General features: G+C 40.2%; 1 protein-coding gene across 9 annotated transcripts; it reads right to left on the reverse strand.

The window, feature by feature from the left end:
• Positions 1–24: 24 nt before the first annotated feature.
• BIVM (basic, immunoglobulin-like variable motif containing) lies at positions 25–16,582 on the reverse strand. 9 transcript variants are annotated; one of them, XM_072345361.1, is made up of 11 exons: positions 16,430–16,582; positions 14,753–15,344; positions 13,237–13,363; positions 12,298–12,393; positions 12,103–12,207; positions 10,336–10,430; positions 8,834–8,966; positions 5,334–5,393; positions 4,396–4,479; positions 2,650–2,746; positions 25–1,545 (listed from the first exon to the last, which is right to left on the reverse strand). In XM_072345361.1, exons 2-11 carry the CDS (start codon positions 15,240–15,242, stop codon positions 1,255–1,257), a joined length of 1,578 nt encoding a protein of 525 aa, XP_072201462.1. In that variant the 5' UTR covers positions 15,243–15,344; positions 16,430–16,582; the 3' UTR covers positions 25–1,254. The 9 variants fall into 9 exon arrangements, with proteins under 9 accessions (XP_072201462.1, XP_072201442.1, XP_072201433.1 ...); XM_072345341.1 differs by having other exon boundaries at positions 14,753–15,348; XM_072345332.1 differs by having other exon boundaries at positions 14,753–15,348; positions 16,331–16,582.
• Positions 16,583–19,808: the final 3,226 nt, after the last annotated feature.

The following is a 19,808-nucleotide window of genomic DNA, read 5'->3' on the forward strand; positions in this document are numbered from 1 at the left end:
TTCCCGAGACAAAAAGCAACCAGACAAAATAGAAAACAGATTTTATTGAATGATCAGAATTCTGAAAGTCTCCCTCCCTTTTTTTCTTTTTCTTTTTTTTGGTTAACAATAGCATCGACCTACAAAAACATTACATGACAAATCATTTTATGTAAAAAATAAACAGCCTTGAGCAGGTTTGCACACAAAAGTTACAACCGTCGAGATGCATTTGGGGCGAACGACTGAATAAACCAGAGAGAAAAAAAAAAACAAACAAAACGAAACAAAAGACTGCACATGGGACACCTGAAAAGACTTGGATTGTTTGCTGGCATAGAGGTATATCAGAAGGGCTGCCAGCAGTTCTCGGCACTTGCATCTCCTTTATACAAAATTAAGAGAGCAGCACAAAAACAACAGGAGTTCTAAGACTGAACGAGGAAAAGAACTGGCAGCAGAACTCTGTTCAGCCAGCTCATCGGGCTCAGGTTAAATGCAGCTTGCTGAAACTGATTTTCACAGGTCCATGTTAAGCAGTCACTGCTCACTAGAGCTCACATGATAGTAAATCTGCTACTGTATCCGCAGAGCAAAAGCAGTAAAAGTCCATCTTCAAACCTTCCTTGCAACCAGCAGTTCTTCTCAGTCTAAAACAGGTATCTCGCTATGGGAAAAGTAACTGGGATCTACCTACAAAACAGGATTATCTGACTCACAGAATTCTACTGACAACTAGATTGAGAATATACATTCATTGTGTTAATCTGACGAAGTTTTCTAACTTATGCAATTTCTTTCTTCTCACTCGATATCAGCAGCCTTAACAAAATGGAGTGCTAAAAAGGAAAGCAAATGTTTACTTTTACCCTTATACCATATGCAGTATAACCCTTTTTATAAAGTCATATAATACATTTTCATGCTTCTGAATATCAAGTATTTTCAATGAAATCTGTTTAATTACATTGGCTAACTTCAATCTGCTCTTTTATTCTCACAGTTCAGGATATAGTATAGTCATTTCAAAATAAGTGATTGATTTAACTGTCATATCTGCTTTTGATTACAAAAGTACAATAATCTGTGCTTATCTGTCAATTCATGTATCAGATGTCACCCACTGCAACCATGTAATTCATAATTGATTTAAGGATTACAAAGCTGTATTTATGCCATATTTTCTATTCATATGTATCCTAGGATTAATAAACCCCTACTCTGTGCTGATTAAAACTAACTTTGATATATAAACTCTATTACCTAAAGTTAATTCTAATCATCTCCATCATAATCATTATAGCTCTGATACCCGCTGTTCCTCCTCTCACGAAGACTAGATTTTTTCCACGTAGATTCTTGGTGGAAACCAGCACTGAAAGATCGTCCCAGTCGTCCATGTTGTTTTTTAGAGATATTGTCTTCACTCTCAGATTTGGCAATACCTTGTCCTTGTGCTTGGGATTGTTTATCCTGTCTGACACTTCCAAATGGAATATTCCAAGGACCAAATCTTTGCCAGTTAAGTCTCTGAAAGGCGATGATGCAATGAAGATTTCCTCCAACCTAACAGAATTTTAGAAAGTTCTTTGTTATAAATTACAGATGTACTTTTTGTGCTTAAATAGATATTTGAAATAAAGATCTTTCCAGGTAACAGAATTCTTTAACAAAACAAAACAAAACAAACCATCAGCAACAAACAAACCAACAACTACAGCACCAAACAAACCATATCCGCAAACAAATCAATTCTGATAATTTCCCAGAGGTGCTGGAACAGGCAGTTGAGTCACCATCCCAGGAGGTGTTCAAGAAATATTTAGATGTTCTACTGAGGGACATGTTCTAGTGCCAAAATATTGGTGGTAGGTGGACAGTTGGACTAGATGATCTTGGAGGTCTCTTCCAACCTTGGTCAGTCTATGATTCATCTGTCTTCCTTCTCATCTTTTTAAATTATCTGTTTAACTCGTCATGGTTTAGTACAATCTATTGCTACTCTAACCTATGTTCTGCTAGTCTTTTTACTCTCCCGTCATCTTCACACTAATTGTCTGTTCTGGTCGCTTGTCATCATGCTGACACCATCTTCCATAGGATCTCCACATTTCAAATAATCTCTCCAGCATATTATTTCAGAATTTCAATCTGAAAATTAAAAATAGAGCCCCCTCCCCCACACACAATACAGAACCCTACAATACAGAATCCTATCTACAGGAAAGAAATACAGTAATATATATTATTTATGTAACATTATAACTGTATGTAACTATATATAAAGTTCGCAGAACAGATGTACATGCATTCTCCTGTCTGATACTCTACTGTATTTTCTTTCCAGACTATATGTAGCATCAAGAGGATTCAGGGGATCAGTCTATAATTTATCTGTAGAATACTTCCAGACTTTCTGCAGCTGCATATAAGCCAACAAGGTTAAATATTTTGACCAAGTATATGGTATAGACAGACAGCCTGGATATATATGCAAGGATGCTATTAAATCATGTCTTGTTCTGCAGGTAAACATTCGTGACTGCGTGCAAGTACACACATTTGACTTTTTCCTTCTGCAATCACTTCATTAAAAGTTTTTAACTGCTTAAGTATGAATAGGTTTGCCAAAATCTATCACAAATTTTCTTCCTTCTAAATAGCATTTACCTTCTTTGTTTTCCGGTGCTGCAGTCCTCTCTCTAGATGTCGAATATCTAGATACTCTGGATTTTGGGTGTTTAGGTCAGTGACAATATCTGCCCACCTACGAAATAAGATTACTGCTCAGCTGAGAATTCGAAGCCTCGAAACCATGCACCTCCCTTATGTACAGGAGAATAGAAATCTGAGGTTTTAAACATTCTTAACAGGAATTTAAAGATAAATAAACATGTAAAAATATAAACGCCTCTGTATTGGAGATATCAAACTTAACTTTTTAAATCAAAGCATTCAGATACTGTTGTGCTGCTCTTGGTTAACAGCTTCCAAAATGAGTAACTGCATCACAAATCATTTGTTGTTTTGCTTGCTAATTCACCAACTTGTGAAAGGAAGAAGCTAAATGTGCTTTAGGCAAATGTGCAAATTTGTGTGTTTTATTGTATTATATCTTTTACTGTTGTATAGCATTTCAATCAAATCCTTGTTTTCCTTATCCACTAACTGTCATTACTAGACAGTTTTACCCATAACCCACTCTTTCATTCTGTGTAAGTCTCACCTCTAATAAACTATCAGTTCAATCATTCCCCATCTACTCAGCTCTTCAAGGTTTCATAGCTCCTTCCAGACCAGTGCAAATAAATATCCCTGTATTTTACACATCTTCGTGTCTATAAATCACCTTTACAGTCCCTTAAATGTCAAATTACACATTTCTCCTTTATATCATCTTCCAAGCTTAGAAAACAGATTTCTGTCCCAACCTTTTTCCCATCCTATCTAATACACTGAGCTTTTTGCTAGCTCTTGGTGGGACTGCAGAAAGATGGTTTTTACCATGGCGACATCTGTTGTACTACACAAGTTTCCATTTGCAGATCATACACCGCAGGACAATATTTGTCAGCAGGATTCGTAGTATTGCACTTCTTGATACAGCAAACGCATACATAGTGTGATGTTTGTTTTGTTGCACTTTATCTCAGCAGTCAAAAATATGCAGCTATTCACGATTGTGGACAAAGTTGCATCACAAACCAAGAAAAAGACAAACTGAGTTTTAGGTACTCGGATCAATCTGTCTGTCTACATCAGATAAGCTCTTTCAAATATTTTTTTCAAAATAGGAACTTCTTTCCTGAAAAAATATTATTATTTTGCACTGTGCTCTCCTTCCAGATATTAATACTAAACTCTACAAAACAGAACATCAAATAAACCTGAGAAAACTGTTAAACAGTCACATTTGTCATGATAAATTAAATCAATGAAATTTCAATACAGAACTCTCCTAGTCTGTGCATCTAATTTACTCACCGGCTTTTATGAATCAGACCTCATCATGAATATATTGTTTTTATGCACATATAAACTAATGGTGCTGCAGATTACAGGCTGTACATACATCTAAGCTAGATCTTGAGATATCCAGCGCTCATTCAAGGTTCACGCAGCCCATAAATCACAACTGATATGACTGCAGGCATACTACATGTTTTCTCTGCCTAATATAATCTGACACATCTAAGAGAAACAGGCTTTGGCTTTCATGCGTCCTGCCACATCTAAAATTGCAGAGCTAGTCCCAAAGTCAATATGAAGTTTCTCATTAAAGCACCTGCTTCTCTTAAAGCTACAGTATATTCATTCCATAGAAATAGTAAGTCTGTTAGTGGCCCTTAGGAGAGGTATACAAATTGCTTGCTTTTTAAAGATGCCTAATTTAAAAATTCTTACGAAGTAACAAACCTTTTACAGTGTATCGTTGGATGTTTTCTGCTCGGCTCTCCAATTAAGATCCAATATTCTACTTCTTGCTGCAAAACACGACCTCTGTTCAATAGAAGATATAATGCTAGTAAGACTTACTGTGCATACTAAAAAGAAAAAAGATTAAAATCTCTCTCTCTCTCTCTCTATATATATATATAATAGAGATGTTATATGTATCTTGTTTGTTTTTAAAGGATTTTCTAACTTTACAATTGCTTTCTTAGCCAAACTAAAAATCAGTTCCCATGTTATAGCACTTACAATTGCCTACAGGGAAGCTTTTTGTTTCGCAAGTCATAGGAACAAGACAGAAGTACTACTGCTTATTATTCAGAGAAAAGACAGATCTTCAAAAATAGAAATTGAAAGGTGTAAGATCTAAATATAAACATACCTATAAGAATAAAAATAAGAGTTGTGAAAAGCCACGTGAGAGGGAAACAAACACTTTACCTCTCAGTTCTGACTTTTAACAGAGCGATCAATTAGCTCCTTCCACTATTGTTAAACTACAGGCCACTTAACAGTTATTACTAAAAGAAGTAGGGTAACATATAGGAAAGTAACTCTTCTCTTCAATCACTTCCTCCTAAACACCTAACGCATAAAAACTAAACAAACCAAGCCGCCTGTTTCAGTTCAAGGTAACTGTTTCAAATAGAGATGTTAGGGCAGATTGATGGGATACATAGGCCTGTGGCTTCCTGTGGCTAATCATGCAATGAAAAGCTACTTCAGTTTCAACAGTAACAAAACCTGAGATGTTTCCTGCCTAGGTAATAAACAGCATATGGCCTTGCTGCTTGCAACCATTTGCTTACTTATTCCTAATGTTCCCCATAAAGTAACAATGTACGCAATGTATGCCATCATCTCACACCTGGGAAACTGAGACACAGGATAGATTGACTTACCTAAAATCACAATGGAAGTCTGTGGTTGAACTGGGAACCCCCGAGTCCAAATCCAGCAACCTAAGATCATAGGAAGTCTATGGTTGACCTAAGAACTGTCTACTAAGCTCAATCTAGCAACCTATCTACCCATTTCATTTGAAGCTTAACTGTTCCTTAAAATTATAGTTAATGGAAAGCTTTTCTTATAACTAGAACGAAACAACAACAAAATACAAGAATTACTACAAAATCTAATGACAGCACCTCTAGAGTACTAACATGATTTTTCAAAGCAAGATGTTAGAAGATACAAAGAAAACAGGATGGTCCTATGGTTTAAACCCCAGCCTAAAATAAGGCTGTAAAAGCTCCTTGAACTCATTACTCCATATCACATCTTTAGGAGAGATCTGTTGTTAAGAAAAAGAAATCCAATATTGATTTAAAAATAATAGCAGTGACTGAGAGTCAGTGAATCGGGTGAAGTACTACAATCATTGCTTTTGTTCACTACAAAGCAATATAAATTCAAACTTGATTTATAAGGCTTCAGAAATTTCCTCACACTGGATCAGGCTACTTTTTTAACTGCACTTCCAATCTAATTTGCATGTTTTATTTATTACTTTAACTCCTTTGCTCTTCTAGTGCATAATCTCAATAAGTGATGGAGCATGCAAGCATGGAAAATAACCCCACCAACCACCTTATATATTCTCTTGTTCACGTACTGATGAGGGAATCGAATGCGCTCTCAATAAGCTTGCAAATGACAGCAAGTTGGGAGGAAGTGTTGATCTATCTGAGAGTAGGAAGGCCCTACAGAGGAATCTAGAAAGGCAGGATCAACAGGCTGAGGCCAACTGTATGAGCTTCGACGTGACCATGTGCTGGGTACTGCACACTGATCACAACAACCCCATGCAATGCTATTGGCTAGGGGCAGAGTGGCTGGAAGGCTGTGTGGAAGAAATGGACCTGGGGGTGTTAGTTGATAGCCAGATGAACACGGGCCAGAAGTGCTCCCAGGTGGCCAAGAAGGCCTATGGCACCCTGACTTGCATCAGAAATAGTTAAGCCAACAGGACTAGGGAGGTGACCCTCTGTACTCAGCACTGGTGAGGCCACACCTCAAGTGCTATGTTCAGTTTTGGGCCCCTCACTACAAGGAAGATATTTGAGGCTCTGAAGCATGACCAGGCAATGAAGCTGTGAAGGGTCCAGAGATCAAAACTTGAAAGGAACAGCTGAGGGAACTAGGACTGTTTAGTCTAGAGGAGGCTCAGGGGAACATCATCACTAGGTAAATTTACCTGAAAGGAGGCTGTAGCAAGGTGGGGATTGGCCTCTTCTCCTAGGTAACAGTGATAGAATGAGAAGTAGTGGCCTCACGTTGCACCAAGGAAGTTTCAGGTTGGATAGTAGGAGAAATTTATTTTCCAAAGAAGTAGTGAGGCACTGGAACAGGCTGCCCTGGGAAGTGATGGAATCACCATCCCTCGAGGTTTTCAAAAAAGAGCAGATGTGGCAATGAGGGTTTAGTGGGCATAGTGGTGATGGGTCAGTGGTTGGACTAAATGATCTCAGTGGTCTTTTCCAACCTTAATGATTCTATTGATTCTATGGACGTTTATATTATTCCCTTGGTTACAGCATTGCACTGGGAATAGATAAGATTCAGGTGATTACGCTTTGTCATGGTTTTGCAATTTTGTAATTTTGCTATCAGTATTCCACATCATAACATCATGATAAAGCATGGATAATTTTGACGAATGTGCTGCTCACAGAAGAAGACTGAATGTCCCAGAGAACATCACGGTCAGTCATATGACAAGGACTCTATATAATCTCACTTCAGTGCTGGACTTGCTCTCTTGGACCTTGCCAGCCAGGGGGAGAGCCATGTGGGAGCGTTCCAGACGTTTCGCCTAGAGTTACAGTAGGCCTCTCGGTTTTCGGGATTCACTCTCTCTTATTTTACTTGATTCGTTAGCCTTAATTTCAATTATATTGTATTATATTGTGTTATTCTGTATTCCGATATAGTATTTAGCAAATAAGTGTGCCTCCTTAGATCGTTGCCGCTGTATTTATTTTCTTTTTCCCTGTTTTCTTTTTCCTTCTGGGCCAGCGGCCTGCGGGCCGACTGCCCCCCTGTCACGGGTGCAGGTAGATTTTAGGTTAACCCAGGACACGCTTTAATGCATCCATACAACTACCACTCTAAATTCTAGAAACAAAGCTAACATTTCTTCACTTCTTGATGTGACACTATATATTTCATCACAGCCAAACACAGATTGGCTGGTAAGGAAAGCGCAAGACTGACGCTCACCTCACACCAATGACTTACACTCCTCATTACTTCGTATTTCCTATTATTGGGATCTGCTAATTGTATCAGAAATTGTTTTCTTACACTCACTGATACCGCTACTAAACACTGACCAGCAGATGAACCTTGTGAAAGTGCAACAGAAACCTCTGACACATATTGGTCACAACCACTTGAGACAGGAAAAACAATTTGAGTATGATTACCTGAATGATGCACAAAGAAGAAAAACTACTCACAGTATATCACATACAGTAACAAGTTAATAACATTACGAAGTCTCAGATGAAGTTTGCCAAGGCTGAGAAATGTCAATCTTGAGGAAATTTGTGGTTTTATGCAGATTTGAACCTAAGATAACTATAAATATCAATGCCATCATCTTCCTTTTAAACCTATATTTAATTGAAACTCATACTGATTGTTCCACTATTTTATCCCAAGTAATGTCAAATTACTGACAAATCTGAAATTAAAATCGTATTTTTTATTCTAAAACAACTGTCATATTAGATTTCCCCTGGTCTTCAAGAAGTGTTTCATCATTACAACAGTCGTTTATAAAAGCCAAACATACTATGACAGCCCAGAAATCATTTCAAGCTTCTCAGGATTCTAAATAACAAATTACTCAGGTAGCTCTACTTATTTTTCTAAGTCTTACGCTCCAATTTTGTCACCATTCTTAGTCAACACTGAAAGCACAATACTACAGCACTACAAGATCCCCTGTTCTCACCATAAACAAATAGTTGTTTCAACATTTGCAGATTTCACCACGTCTACTCCACATTAGATTAGTACCACTGTAAAGCTTTTTACTTCTAGTCCCGAAGTCATACAAGCACTTGCACTTTGCTTTCTTTTCTTTTAAAGTCTATATGGTTTTATTTTTCAGACTATCTACCTGTAAATAAATACCCTTTATAAACACACATCTTTAAGAGACTTCTAAGTACCACTGATGGTTTCCTGTCTAAGTTCTTTCAGTCTAGCTTGCTCAGTTGTTTTTGGCTTTTTTAACTTAACTATTTAAAAATACACAGCATTATACTAGTTCAGACATACATGCATTCACAACATACACTGAAACATTATTTAGGGAGAAAAATGTTATCAACTTGCACTAAGTTTTTCTGTACATTTCTCCACTAAAATAAGTGTAAGCATCCAATCTTACCTATATGCTTTACTAGCTTTTACTGGGGTTGCTTCAAATCCAATTGGACAAAAATAATGGTTTTGGCAATGGTAGATGTAGGCCATTGATTCATCTTTAAGTCCACGTGTTAGCTTTGCAAGGGCCCCCACAGCTACAAAAGAAAGTTGATGTTACAGCTCAGAGTGCTTTGGATCCTGCATAACATAATCAACAACAACAACAAAGTTGTTTCCTACTATAAAATAGTTATATCGCTTCTGTTTTTTTAGTTCAGAGTACATGCTCTGACAGGGACATGCAAAATAGTTTTGATTCAGAACTTTTAACCTAGTGTTTTATTTCAGTTCTGGTACCAAAAAGTTAACACCTTCCACAGACTGTGCTAAGGAAATGGAATATAAAGCATGTAAATACATGCTTTATACATGCAAAATTGTATTAAAAATACTTTTTCATACATAAAGAAGCATCTCAACATAGGAAATACACCATGCAACATAAAGCAATTTCACTGCTCCAAGTCAGATAAGTTATGCAACAATGACACCACTTGAAAGCCTTCAAACACTTGGAGCTTCATAGTCTCAGGATCACTGCCAGCACCGGAAGGTACCATACTCAGTAATGTGACTACAGTGCTCAAGATGCTGACATGTAGCAACCCATTCCAGAATTCTGAGAACAAACACCTGATGGTACAGCAATTTATGAGTGAAGGGCAGTTTGCTGTGATTTCCAAATTAATAATCTGTGTCATATCTTTTCAGCGTGGTTTATCATAGAATCCTTAGAGACGGAAGGGACCTTTAAAGGTCATCAATAGTCCAACTCCCCTGCACTGAGCAGGGGTAAGTGCAGCTACATCAAGTTGCCCAGGACCTGATTAATCTACCCCTACATTTAGAAATTAAATACTCTCAATAAACCAAATGCTAATAAATTGTACATAGAAGCATAGCTTCTCTGTAGATTGCACATTTAAAATCATGCATGAAAATGCAGTTCCAGCACCTTGTTGAAAACAATCATACAACTTCCAGAGGGATATGTTAGCTAAAGACAGGAACAATAAATCACAGAATCCTAGAATAGCCTGGGTTGAAAAGGACCTTAAAGACCATGTAGTTTCAACCCCCCTGCCATGGACAGGGTTGCCACCTCCTAGACCAGGCTGCCCAGAGTAACATCAAGACTGGCCTTGAATGCCTCCATGGATGGGGCATCCACAACCTCCTTGGGCAACCTGTTCCAGTGCTTCACCACCCTCTGTGTGAAAAACTTCCTCCTAATATCCAACCTAAACCTGCCCTGTTTTAGTTTAAAACTATTCCCCCTTGTCCTATCATTATCACGAAAAAAAAATGAAATCAGAAAAATCAGGCTGTTAGGAGCTGTTTGATAGATTGATAGAAACAGAAGCAATACTTAATAATTCGCCACGCCAAATGCTGTACATTACAGATTTTTTGTTTTCAATTGATGTAAATTGTAAGGTGAATGCTTTAGGATTAGCTACTTACCCGTTTCTCCAGCTGTCTTGTTCTTTCCATGAGGTTTATACAGAACATATGAGCACCCCTTGATATGGAAGTGATCGTTTATTTGCCTAAACCATCTGAAACAATGAGTTGAAAGATTGTAGTAACTCAAGAGTTATTAAATGAAATTTTCTTTTTTCCCACTTCTCTCTGACTGACAGTTCAGAAGTTACAGGGTACTACTAAGTACCCATAACACTAGTATATGGATTGTACATTGCCACAGCACAAATCATTCTAGGAAGGTAAATAAATACTCAAAGCCTTTCACTTCTCTTTTTCAGACCTTTTATTGACCTATAATTAGAAAAGCGTTGGATTTAGAAATGTTGGCCCTATTCTGTTCAGCCTGGTCACATCTAATTTTCAGTTATTCAGCCTTCAGAAAGACCCAAGTTCTGACTTGCCAAGTTCCAGCCATGATTTGTAAGGTACACAGTGGGAATCTTTTAAAACATTAGAAGGCAAGAGACTTCAGTAGGACTTTCTGCATATCACATCGGGCTTCCATCACATACTTCATGTTACCATAAAGTGGCAGAATATCCTATAAGCTTGTTCTGTTAGGGTAGACATATTCCTAAGGGATAATAATAATAAAAAAAAACACCTGGGTCTCAGTCTTCTCAGGCAGAGAAGGAAGTTCTCATTACACTTCAATGATCTAGACAGTATGACACTTTTTAAGAACAGACTGCTGCCACATTTTCAAATCCAGCACCCACATTCTGTGACAAATCATATATACTGCCTTTAAGGAATATCAAGTAGATGGAACATGATTCACAAACCTATTAAGAGAACTGCAAAATATTTCAACCTCACACCAAAACTTTTCAGTCTTTAGCATGTGGGTAACACACCAAGGCCTTTTCAAGACGTTCAAATTTCACTGCCTTATTTAATTCTACAAGTTTTTAATGAGTTCTGTACAACAAACAAAGGGCGTGGGATTTAGACCTTATTTCTCAGGATCAGAAAGCAGCAGAGCAGAAATAAGAGAACTTAAAAAGTCCAGGGCTTCTGCGACTCCAGCCCCATCTTTCCCCCTCAAACTCATCCTGAAGAGTTCTGTTGCAGCAATGGAACAAATGAACTCGCCACATTTTCAACTCTCAATTTTTTACATAAAGCTACTACTACAACAAGTGTCATTTCAGGCTGTCTTAATGATACCACTAAGAACTTAACAAGCATTTTCAAAAACAGGAAAGTGAGAGTCAATAAATTTCCTAACCAGGGAATTATATTCAGTGAAGTGTATCCATTAATCAAGCTGAATTTTAAAAAAATATAGAACATTTTAATTCATGTTTTCATGATCTATGTAACACCGCATCACACATAACAGATAGCATTGTGTGCCTCCGGTGGCGCAGTGGTAAAATTCCCGTTTGCAACACCAGGGGGCCCGGGTTCGAATCCCCCCCTGTGGAGCAGGGGGTAGAAGTGCCGCTCTGCTACACAGAGGGCTCGAATCCGAATCCCGGGAGTTGGACTCGATGATCTCTAAGGTCCCTTCCAACTCGCACAATACTATGATACTATGATACTATGATAAAAACTCTTCAGACATTCTCAGAGCACCCACACGTGCTCTGCTACTCTAAGATCTAACACATGACAGCCACAACTTCTTTCTTAATAAATGAATCACTGCTGTATCTTTACATGTTTTATGATTTAATTTATATCACGTTAATTTTCCAGGTAATAACCATTTGGCTGCATCAATAGAACTGAACATACCTCATTAAAGTTGTATTTCCAGTGAAGGGACCAAATCTAATCTCTTCAAATGGGGGTTGAAAGCCCAATATATGCAAAGCTTCTTCTTGAGTAATAGGTGGTAAACTGAAAAAAAAAAAAAGTTTTATTTGACAAAGTAATTGACACCACATTTTAGATTCTCTATAGGCAAATGGGTGTCCATGTATGACTCACCTGCCAGCTCCCAGCGTACTATACAAGAAATTCCAGCAAGACACTAATGAAGAAATTCCACAGGAAGTCTTGTACTGAGGTCGGCTAATACAATACCTAAACCAACAGCAACAACAAATGCATCAATAAGCATTCTTGGTCCAGTTACACATATGAGCAACATGAACTTCTTTGCTTTGTGCTATGGAAGGACCAGGCTATACTAGATGTTTTAATTCACTTGTATAGAAGAGCACATCCTTCCAGAAAAAAAAGAGCAAAAATACTAATAACTATATTAATGCTTGTCAGATATTACTACCCTATCTCATTAAAAGCAGCTAAATTTTTAACAGCCCTATAGAAGTTCTACTACGGGTTCTATACATATGTTTCCTAAAGATATGAATTCTTAGCAAACTGCATTTCCAACTATTTACTTGTAAATGACATTCTGGGTTGCAGATTCTCCAGTCCAATTCCAACTCCCTGATATAACAGACATACAATAAGAACCAGATGAACTCATTAAATTAGTTATGTTCATACAATATACAAAGACTGTATAGAATTGACAGATATTTACCTGGTATTTCCAACTTAAAATTAAAATCAGGAGTAAGATATATCAGTACTATACCTCAAGATAGTTTTTGCCTGACCACGCCAGTGAACTTGCCTTGTTTCAAGAGCTTAACTTCCACATAAATTGATTCCATATTAAAACAGCAGGTTATTTACAAAAATAAGAAAAGGTTTTAGGATTTCTGCAGATGAAAAGCTCGTTCTCTCCTTCATTTAGAAGATATCAGATTTAGAGTATGCATGCTTAACACACACAGTCCATACAGTGTTTCCCGTAAAACACAATTAAGATACTATCAAGTTTTAGATAATAAGCAACAGCGTCTACCAACAAACTGCATGGGGATAATCTTAAATACATGTCATAAATACTACCATCGTCGGAGGTCCAACACTTTCCTCTCCTTCACATCTTCGAGAGCAGAGAGCTGAGGACACTCCTTGTACTGTTTGCTTTTTTTGTCTGAGGACTTTTTCTTTGCCACTTGTTTCTTCATGTTCCCTATGAAGAAGATTTCAGAAACAAGTTAATAACTTGCTTAGTTTTTACACCTTATTCCTGAAGCACTGCTAGCAATAGCATGCACATCAAACAACAGATGCTAGCTGTGTAAGTGAGAACTGGGACTAAACACTTTGATGAGGGATCAAATAACCAATCAAGACTTACAGTGGGTCTGTAAATACCGAAGCATCCATCTGCTCTATAAGAAACTTTTTTGTTGTTTGTTTTTATTTAAAGAGAATTTAAAATGATCTGCTCAACTAATCTGAGAAAGCAGTCAATCGGATTACTATCTGATGAGTTACATCAGCTGTCCCAGAAATACATTCTCTGAAAGCTGGAAATATGTTGCCAGACTAACAGACAGCCTAACACAAACTTCCCATCACACAACATTAAAGGTACAGGAAAATATAATTAAACATTTGTTTTTCACAGCCAGTCTGTAACCGGCTATTCTTACTGATGAAAGCTTACAGGCAAAGTCAGAGAGAATAATACATCCTGTTTAAGCCACTGAGGTAGTGGAACAGCAAAAAAAAAGCTGAAGTATTTAACCTATTCTGAAACCACCGTATCCAAATAAAACATACTACATGTATTTTATTTTGGCTAAATTGGTCATCCTGCAAGAAGTAATCATTGCTTCTTATTTTTATTCAATGGCACTACTTGTACACATCAAAATATAACAGAAATACGTTAAAAATGCTCACATTTTGCTAAGCTGGTTGCACAAAGAGGTGGATAACACAGATATTTCACCAACAGAATAATAAGGAAAAAAGCTACAGGCAGCTGTAGGTAAGCAGAGGGATTATAAAACAAAGAAAACTAGGCAGATATGGGTGCTTGATTCACAGCTGCAATCTAAGAGAAAGAACACAGGAGGCAGCAAAGCCAGTTGTAATGGAACTGGCTCCTTAACACTCTGCACATACAGAGAATCAAAATGTATACAATTTTGTTACAGAAACAAACTGCTCTCCCAGATATTTTGATGATCCCATTGACTTACTGTAATGAATAAAGTACACCTTTAAATTCCAAACACATCTCTGAAGCATCTGGCAACACTTCAAGTGACAAAACTGTATTTAACAGGTAAAAATAATCACTGCAAAATTCACTAGATTCTACTAAAGGAAGAGCCACCAAAGCCATAGCACGCAGTTAAGTACACGCTAGTGATGATTGAGGACCACTTACTTTTGGCTTTCACTCCTCCTACCTCACTGTCTTGCTGATGAGCTAGTTGTTTGAAATGACACACAGGCTTTCCCATAGCACTCCTTCAAGAAATACATGTCTTAACCATGCCCCCTCACAAGTAAGTTCTGAAAAGCAAACCTTTCTCTTCCGCAACATCACACGCCACCATCTCACCTGCTTTGTTTTTATGATTCGCAGTCACACTGTTGAATTCTGATTTGTCAATTTCCCACGCCAGCGGAAGCTTTCCAAGGCTGCCAGACAAGGTTTCCAAGTTAGCATCTTCACCGTAGATTATTTCTGAAGCACCAGCTTGAATGCCCAATAATCCAGATGTGTTATTTCCAACATTTAAGGCAGCGCTGCCTGACAGGCAGGCACTAACTGAAGCACTTGGGCTTTTACAAATAGATGTTACTCTGTTTAAAAAAGCATAGTCTGAACAAATGGTATAAAATTTCTCTCGTGTATGAGTCACAGGACATCCCCATGGGTAATGTCCATCTCCCCTGGACACCAAAGACACAGTGGAGGCATCTGAGATGCAGTACGACTTTATAGGATCACGAAGAGAAGCTTCTGAGGATTCTTTCCCAGGTTTCTTTTCAGTGTTTCCATTGTTTCCAGAACCATTCTCCTTTTCATCTTCTGAGATGTGAGGCATTGAATAATATTGGAAGAGCCTTGTACTGCGAGGAATGGTTTTTGTTTATTTTTAATTACCATATAGTTTGCATGGCTGCCTCCATTGTTACCGCAAGCTGAGCTACCTGAAAGAAAACAAGAGGCCTCAGTCAACTTAAAAATGCACACCAGGCTTATTTCTGAACACATACTCCAACAAACCCAAAATACCTTTATAAAGACACCAAAACGCCCACCATATCTACCCCTAAGCATCCCCAGAATTCTAGAAACGGTACTTATTTATCATTGCTGTAGCATCAACTGCACACGCTAGTGATGCCATGGTGATGACATCATGAGTAAATACACCTATAATTGTGCCTGATCATTCCTCCTCCCTTAAGGTCACAGTATCTCACATGGACGAAGCACAAAACAATTGAAGCAACTGGATAAATCACAAACAAACATAAAGTCGCTGAATTTGGAAGAATTCCGCATAGTTCTGAGGCAAGCAAAGCTTAAGCTTACAGAAAAAAGGCAATATCGATTACCTCTGTTTATTGCAAATCGCCAGCACTAGTATCAGCCTATTCACCGCTTTCCTTGTACAGCTACTCAGGGCTCCCTTTTATTTTCAATATGCCTCTTATTCTTCAAAAAGCACAAAAGGAAAATGCCTGGCTTTGTTGACAGCAGCTAAGAATTATCAAAAGCTAATTTATCAGGCTGGCTTGCTTTTGATTACCTGTCTTTAACAAGCAAATCGGTCGCATCTGCTACGCATCATGCCACCAATTCGCACACAAACACGCTCCACAGATGGAAACCCGGCACCCATCAGGCAGGAGCTTCACTCCGCAGCCCCCACGTCAGGTCGCGGAGCCCTCCCCTGCCACAAACGCGCCCGCAAATAGCCGCCGGCGGTGCCCTGCAGACGGCAGCGACACAACCGCACCGAGGCCGCGCTGCCTCCGCTCGGCTCCAGAGCTAACAGCCGCGAGCGGTGGAAGACGGGCTCACCGCGAGAGCCGGGGCTCGCCGGGAAGGCCTGCTGCACTGCAGAGAGAGGGCCAAAGAGGGGAAAGGCCGCGCGGTTGCAGCAGCGCAGCCCCGGCTCGTTACCTGCGCGGCGCCCGCCGGCCGAGCGGGGATGTGCGCACGCCGGAAACAGACGCGGTGCGCGACGCGAGGCGGGGGGGAGAAAGCACGGCGAGCGCTCACCTGCACCCACGCCGCCCCCCGCCTCCTCGCACTGCCGCCGCCGCCGGGCAGCACCACCTCCCGCATCCCGCCGGGGGAACGGGTCGGATTGCGGCGTCTTCAGTGCTGGTGCTGCGGGCTCTCGCGGCTGGCACGCCGGAACCGCCCGCTTGTCTCCCGGCGGGGCGGCGGCCGCGCCTCGGAACCGGAGAGAGGCGCCTCCGCTGCTCCGGTGTCCCTCCGCCCTCCCCCAGGTCTGCGCCCTCATGGTCTCGTCCGATGGAGGCAGCTCGCCTGTGCTTGAGCTCAGAGCTTGGGTTGAGGCCTTGCGTTCTCCCGCTGCCCTACATCAGCATTGGATTGAAGCGCAACGTGCAAGCCTTGGTGCAGCCTGTCTCAGTCCTACAAAGCAGCTAAATCTTCTCATCTTAAAGTATAAGAGCATAAACCAGCCATGGGTTCCTGCTGTGGACCAGGTTCAGACATCCATGCGCGTCCTTTTGTTCTGAGCTCCTGCTAGTTGTCTCTGGCTGCAGTGAGATCAGCACAGCACAAGTGTAACTGCAGTGCCTTGAGGAAGTTGTACAGAGGGACAAAAGATTGTTTCAGAAAGTGGTGTCTGGAGGTGCTGGAAATAGTTCACATAATCACTGAATTGTAGGGCTGGAAGGGACATATGGAGATCATCAAGTCCAACCCAATGCTAAAGCAGCTCCCTACAGCAGGTCATACAAGAAAGCATCCAGGTGGGTCTTGAATCATCTCCAGAGAAGGATACTCCATCACCTCTCTGGGCAGCCTGTCCCAGTGCAGTCATCCTCACATTTAATGTTTTCCCCATATTCTTATGGAACTTCCTATATTTCAGTTTGTGCCCGTTGCCCCTTGTTCTATTGCTGCACACCACTTAAAAAGAGCCCAGCCTTTTCCACTTGACTGCTGCACTTCAGATATTTATCAACAGTGATAACATCCCCTCTCAGTCTTCTCCAGGCTGAACGATCCCAGGTCTCTCGGCCTTTCCTCATAAGAGAGATACCTATGGCCCTTAACATCTTTGTGGCCTTCCACTGGACTCTCTCTAGAAGTTCACTGTCTTTCACTGAGAAGCCCAGAACTGGACAGATTCCAGATGTGGACTCACCAAGGCAGGGAAGAGGGGAAGAATCACCTCCCTTGACCTGCTGGCCACACTTTTTCATGCAACCCAGGATAGCTCTGGTCTTCTTGGCAGTTACTCTATTTTCTATACAGAGTGTCTTGGAAGATGTGAATTCAGGGGGAGGGAAGGAGGTGCTTGAGTCACTGCCACAACTGTTTAAAAATTGTGTTAAAATAATGATATTTGTGCAATTAAATGATCACTTACATGGCTTACTATGTACTAGAATGATTTAAAAACAGAAACCAGAAATATCATAAGTTACAGCTTTTTGCTGAGACAAAGATTCAGTGCTACTACAGCATAGTGCCCTCAGACCACAGAGCCCTAACGCAAACAGTAGCTTCTGTGAGCAATGCTGCAAATAACTGAGCCAAAAATCAAACCTCCATGGAGGTAATTGGTAGTTTTCAGTGATTACATAGATCAGAGTGGCAGAAGCCTTATAATGTTTGCTGACAGACCCAAGTTTGCAACTAAACCCATATCAAATTCAGGATTGGATGTGACTCCATCCAGAAGCGATGTACCTCTACTGGAGAGCAGCATCCCTCGTGTCCTTGCCAGCTGGAAGCCTGTGGAGCCCCATTTGGCCAACTGCTTTTGAAGTAGTTAAACAATTCTGCATCCAAAACATTTTACCTCTGAGCCAAATTACAGGCATTCGGATAGCAGCAGTGTTGGCTTTGCCAGCCAGAACTAAAATTAGGTTGTGTGATTTATTTTACAGCTTGTTTGGGTGCTGACAAATAGTGCCAGATCTGTACGCAGACTCCCTGTATTTATATGGAGGAAGAAAAAGTGGAGGAGAGAAAGACAAGGGGATGGGGGGGAGGGAGGGGTAATATGTAGAGAAGGTAAAAGTAGGGAAAAGAGAGGAGCTAAATGGCTGCGGACATAAAACGCAACCTGTGTCAGTTTTAGATTGGCAGAAGTCTGTAACTGCTGATGGAATGCAGTCCTGAAAAGTCATGCCAGCAGGAACAGCAGGAGGCAAAAACTAAGCTTGACAATTTCTTTAAGGCATCTTTTGATAATGAGGTTCAATGTTCTGTATTGCTTGCCTTAAGACAAGAAAAAACTATGAAGAGAAACTCTAAGTATCTCTTGCGAATGAAGCTCTTCCACAAAGAAGCTTTTGCTTTGAGAATATTTCCATAGCTAGATGACAAAAAAAAATAAGCATTTTGGTATGTGAGTATACATACACAGATTAGATAGATAGATAGATAGATAGATAGATAGATAGATAGAGTAACAGTGTTTCATGCTCTCTTTCTGCACTTGCTCTTCTGTACAAATGGGGCTGCTCTGCTTTCAGTCTGGTATTAACTGTGACCATTTTCAATAAACAGAGGATTCTTTTTAAACCTCCTGAGCTTTATTTCAAGCCCTAAAGAAAAAATAAACATCTCTGATAGGTTAAATACCCTGTTAACTTTTCCCATGGTGTCTTCCTCATTTGGAAATCCAGGTCTTGCTTAATCAATATTGGTTAGGAAATATTCAAGAATCATAGGATCATAGAATGACTTGGGACTTTAAAGAACATCCAGTTCCATCCCCCTGCTGTGGGCAGGGTTGCCACCCACTGGATCAGGACAACCAGGACCCCCAGCCAGGCAGGCTTTGAACGCCTCCAGGAGCAAAAATGGACAGGCTTCCAGTCCCCCCTGTGGCTCAGTACTGCGTTATGAAGTGTGGGTAGGGTCTAGTACTAAATGTGGAGGTTGGTGGTCATGCCTGTGGCGTGAGGGTTGGAGATCCATGATCCTTGAGGTCCCTTCCAATTCATGCCATTCTGTGACTTTCTCTGGCACAGCTGTCCTTATATACAGTGGACATACACAGGCTGCACACCTGGATGCCTGGTGCCTTAGCAGTGTTTATGGCTTTGTGGCACCATCCCACCCCACCAATGCACATCATGTCTGATCCACCAGCTCATCCATTTGGAGTAATTTCTGCTTTTTCCTCTAGCTCAGTCTTTGTTGATCAGGTTAGGTCAGACATGACGATCTCTAGAGGTGGCCTCCATCTCCTACAATCCTGTATGATACTGTCACTCTGTAACCATATGGCCCTTAGTTGTGCCTGGTTATAGGACGCTAAACTCTTTCACTTCTCACACCACAGTTAGATATCACAAACACTGGGGGACTTCAATGTGTACGTGCCTACAGTATAAAAAGCAGAGACAAAGCCGGCTCCTCCGTGCCTTTTCCGCTGAGGTGACCC

The sequence above is a fragment of the Excalfactoria chinensis genome, chromosome 1 (genome assembly GCF_039878825.1).
Source record: "Excalfactoria chinensis isolate bCotChi1 chromosome 1, bCotChi1.hap2, whole genome shotgun sequence".
NCBI lineage: Eukaryota > Metazoa > Chordata > Aves > Galliformes > Phasianidae > Excalfactoria > Excalfactoria chinensis.

What these genes read in the sequence shown, in the direction of transcription:
- BIVM (XM_072345361.1), bottom strand. Translation starts at nt 15,242, where the DNA reads ATGCCTCACATCTCAGAAGATGAAAAGGAGAATGGTTCTGGAAACAAT. An exon ending in GTGTTGGACCTCCGACGATG is followed by an intron (nt 12,394 to 13,236) that starts GTAGTATTTATG and finishes CTGTTGGTTTAG; the next exon opens with GTATTGTATTAGCCGACCTC. An exon ending in AGTACGCTGGGAGCTGGCAG is followed by an intron (nt 12,208 to 12,297) that starts GTGAGTCATACA and finishes TTTTTTTTTCAG; the next exon opens with TTTACCACCTATTACTCAAG.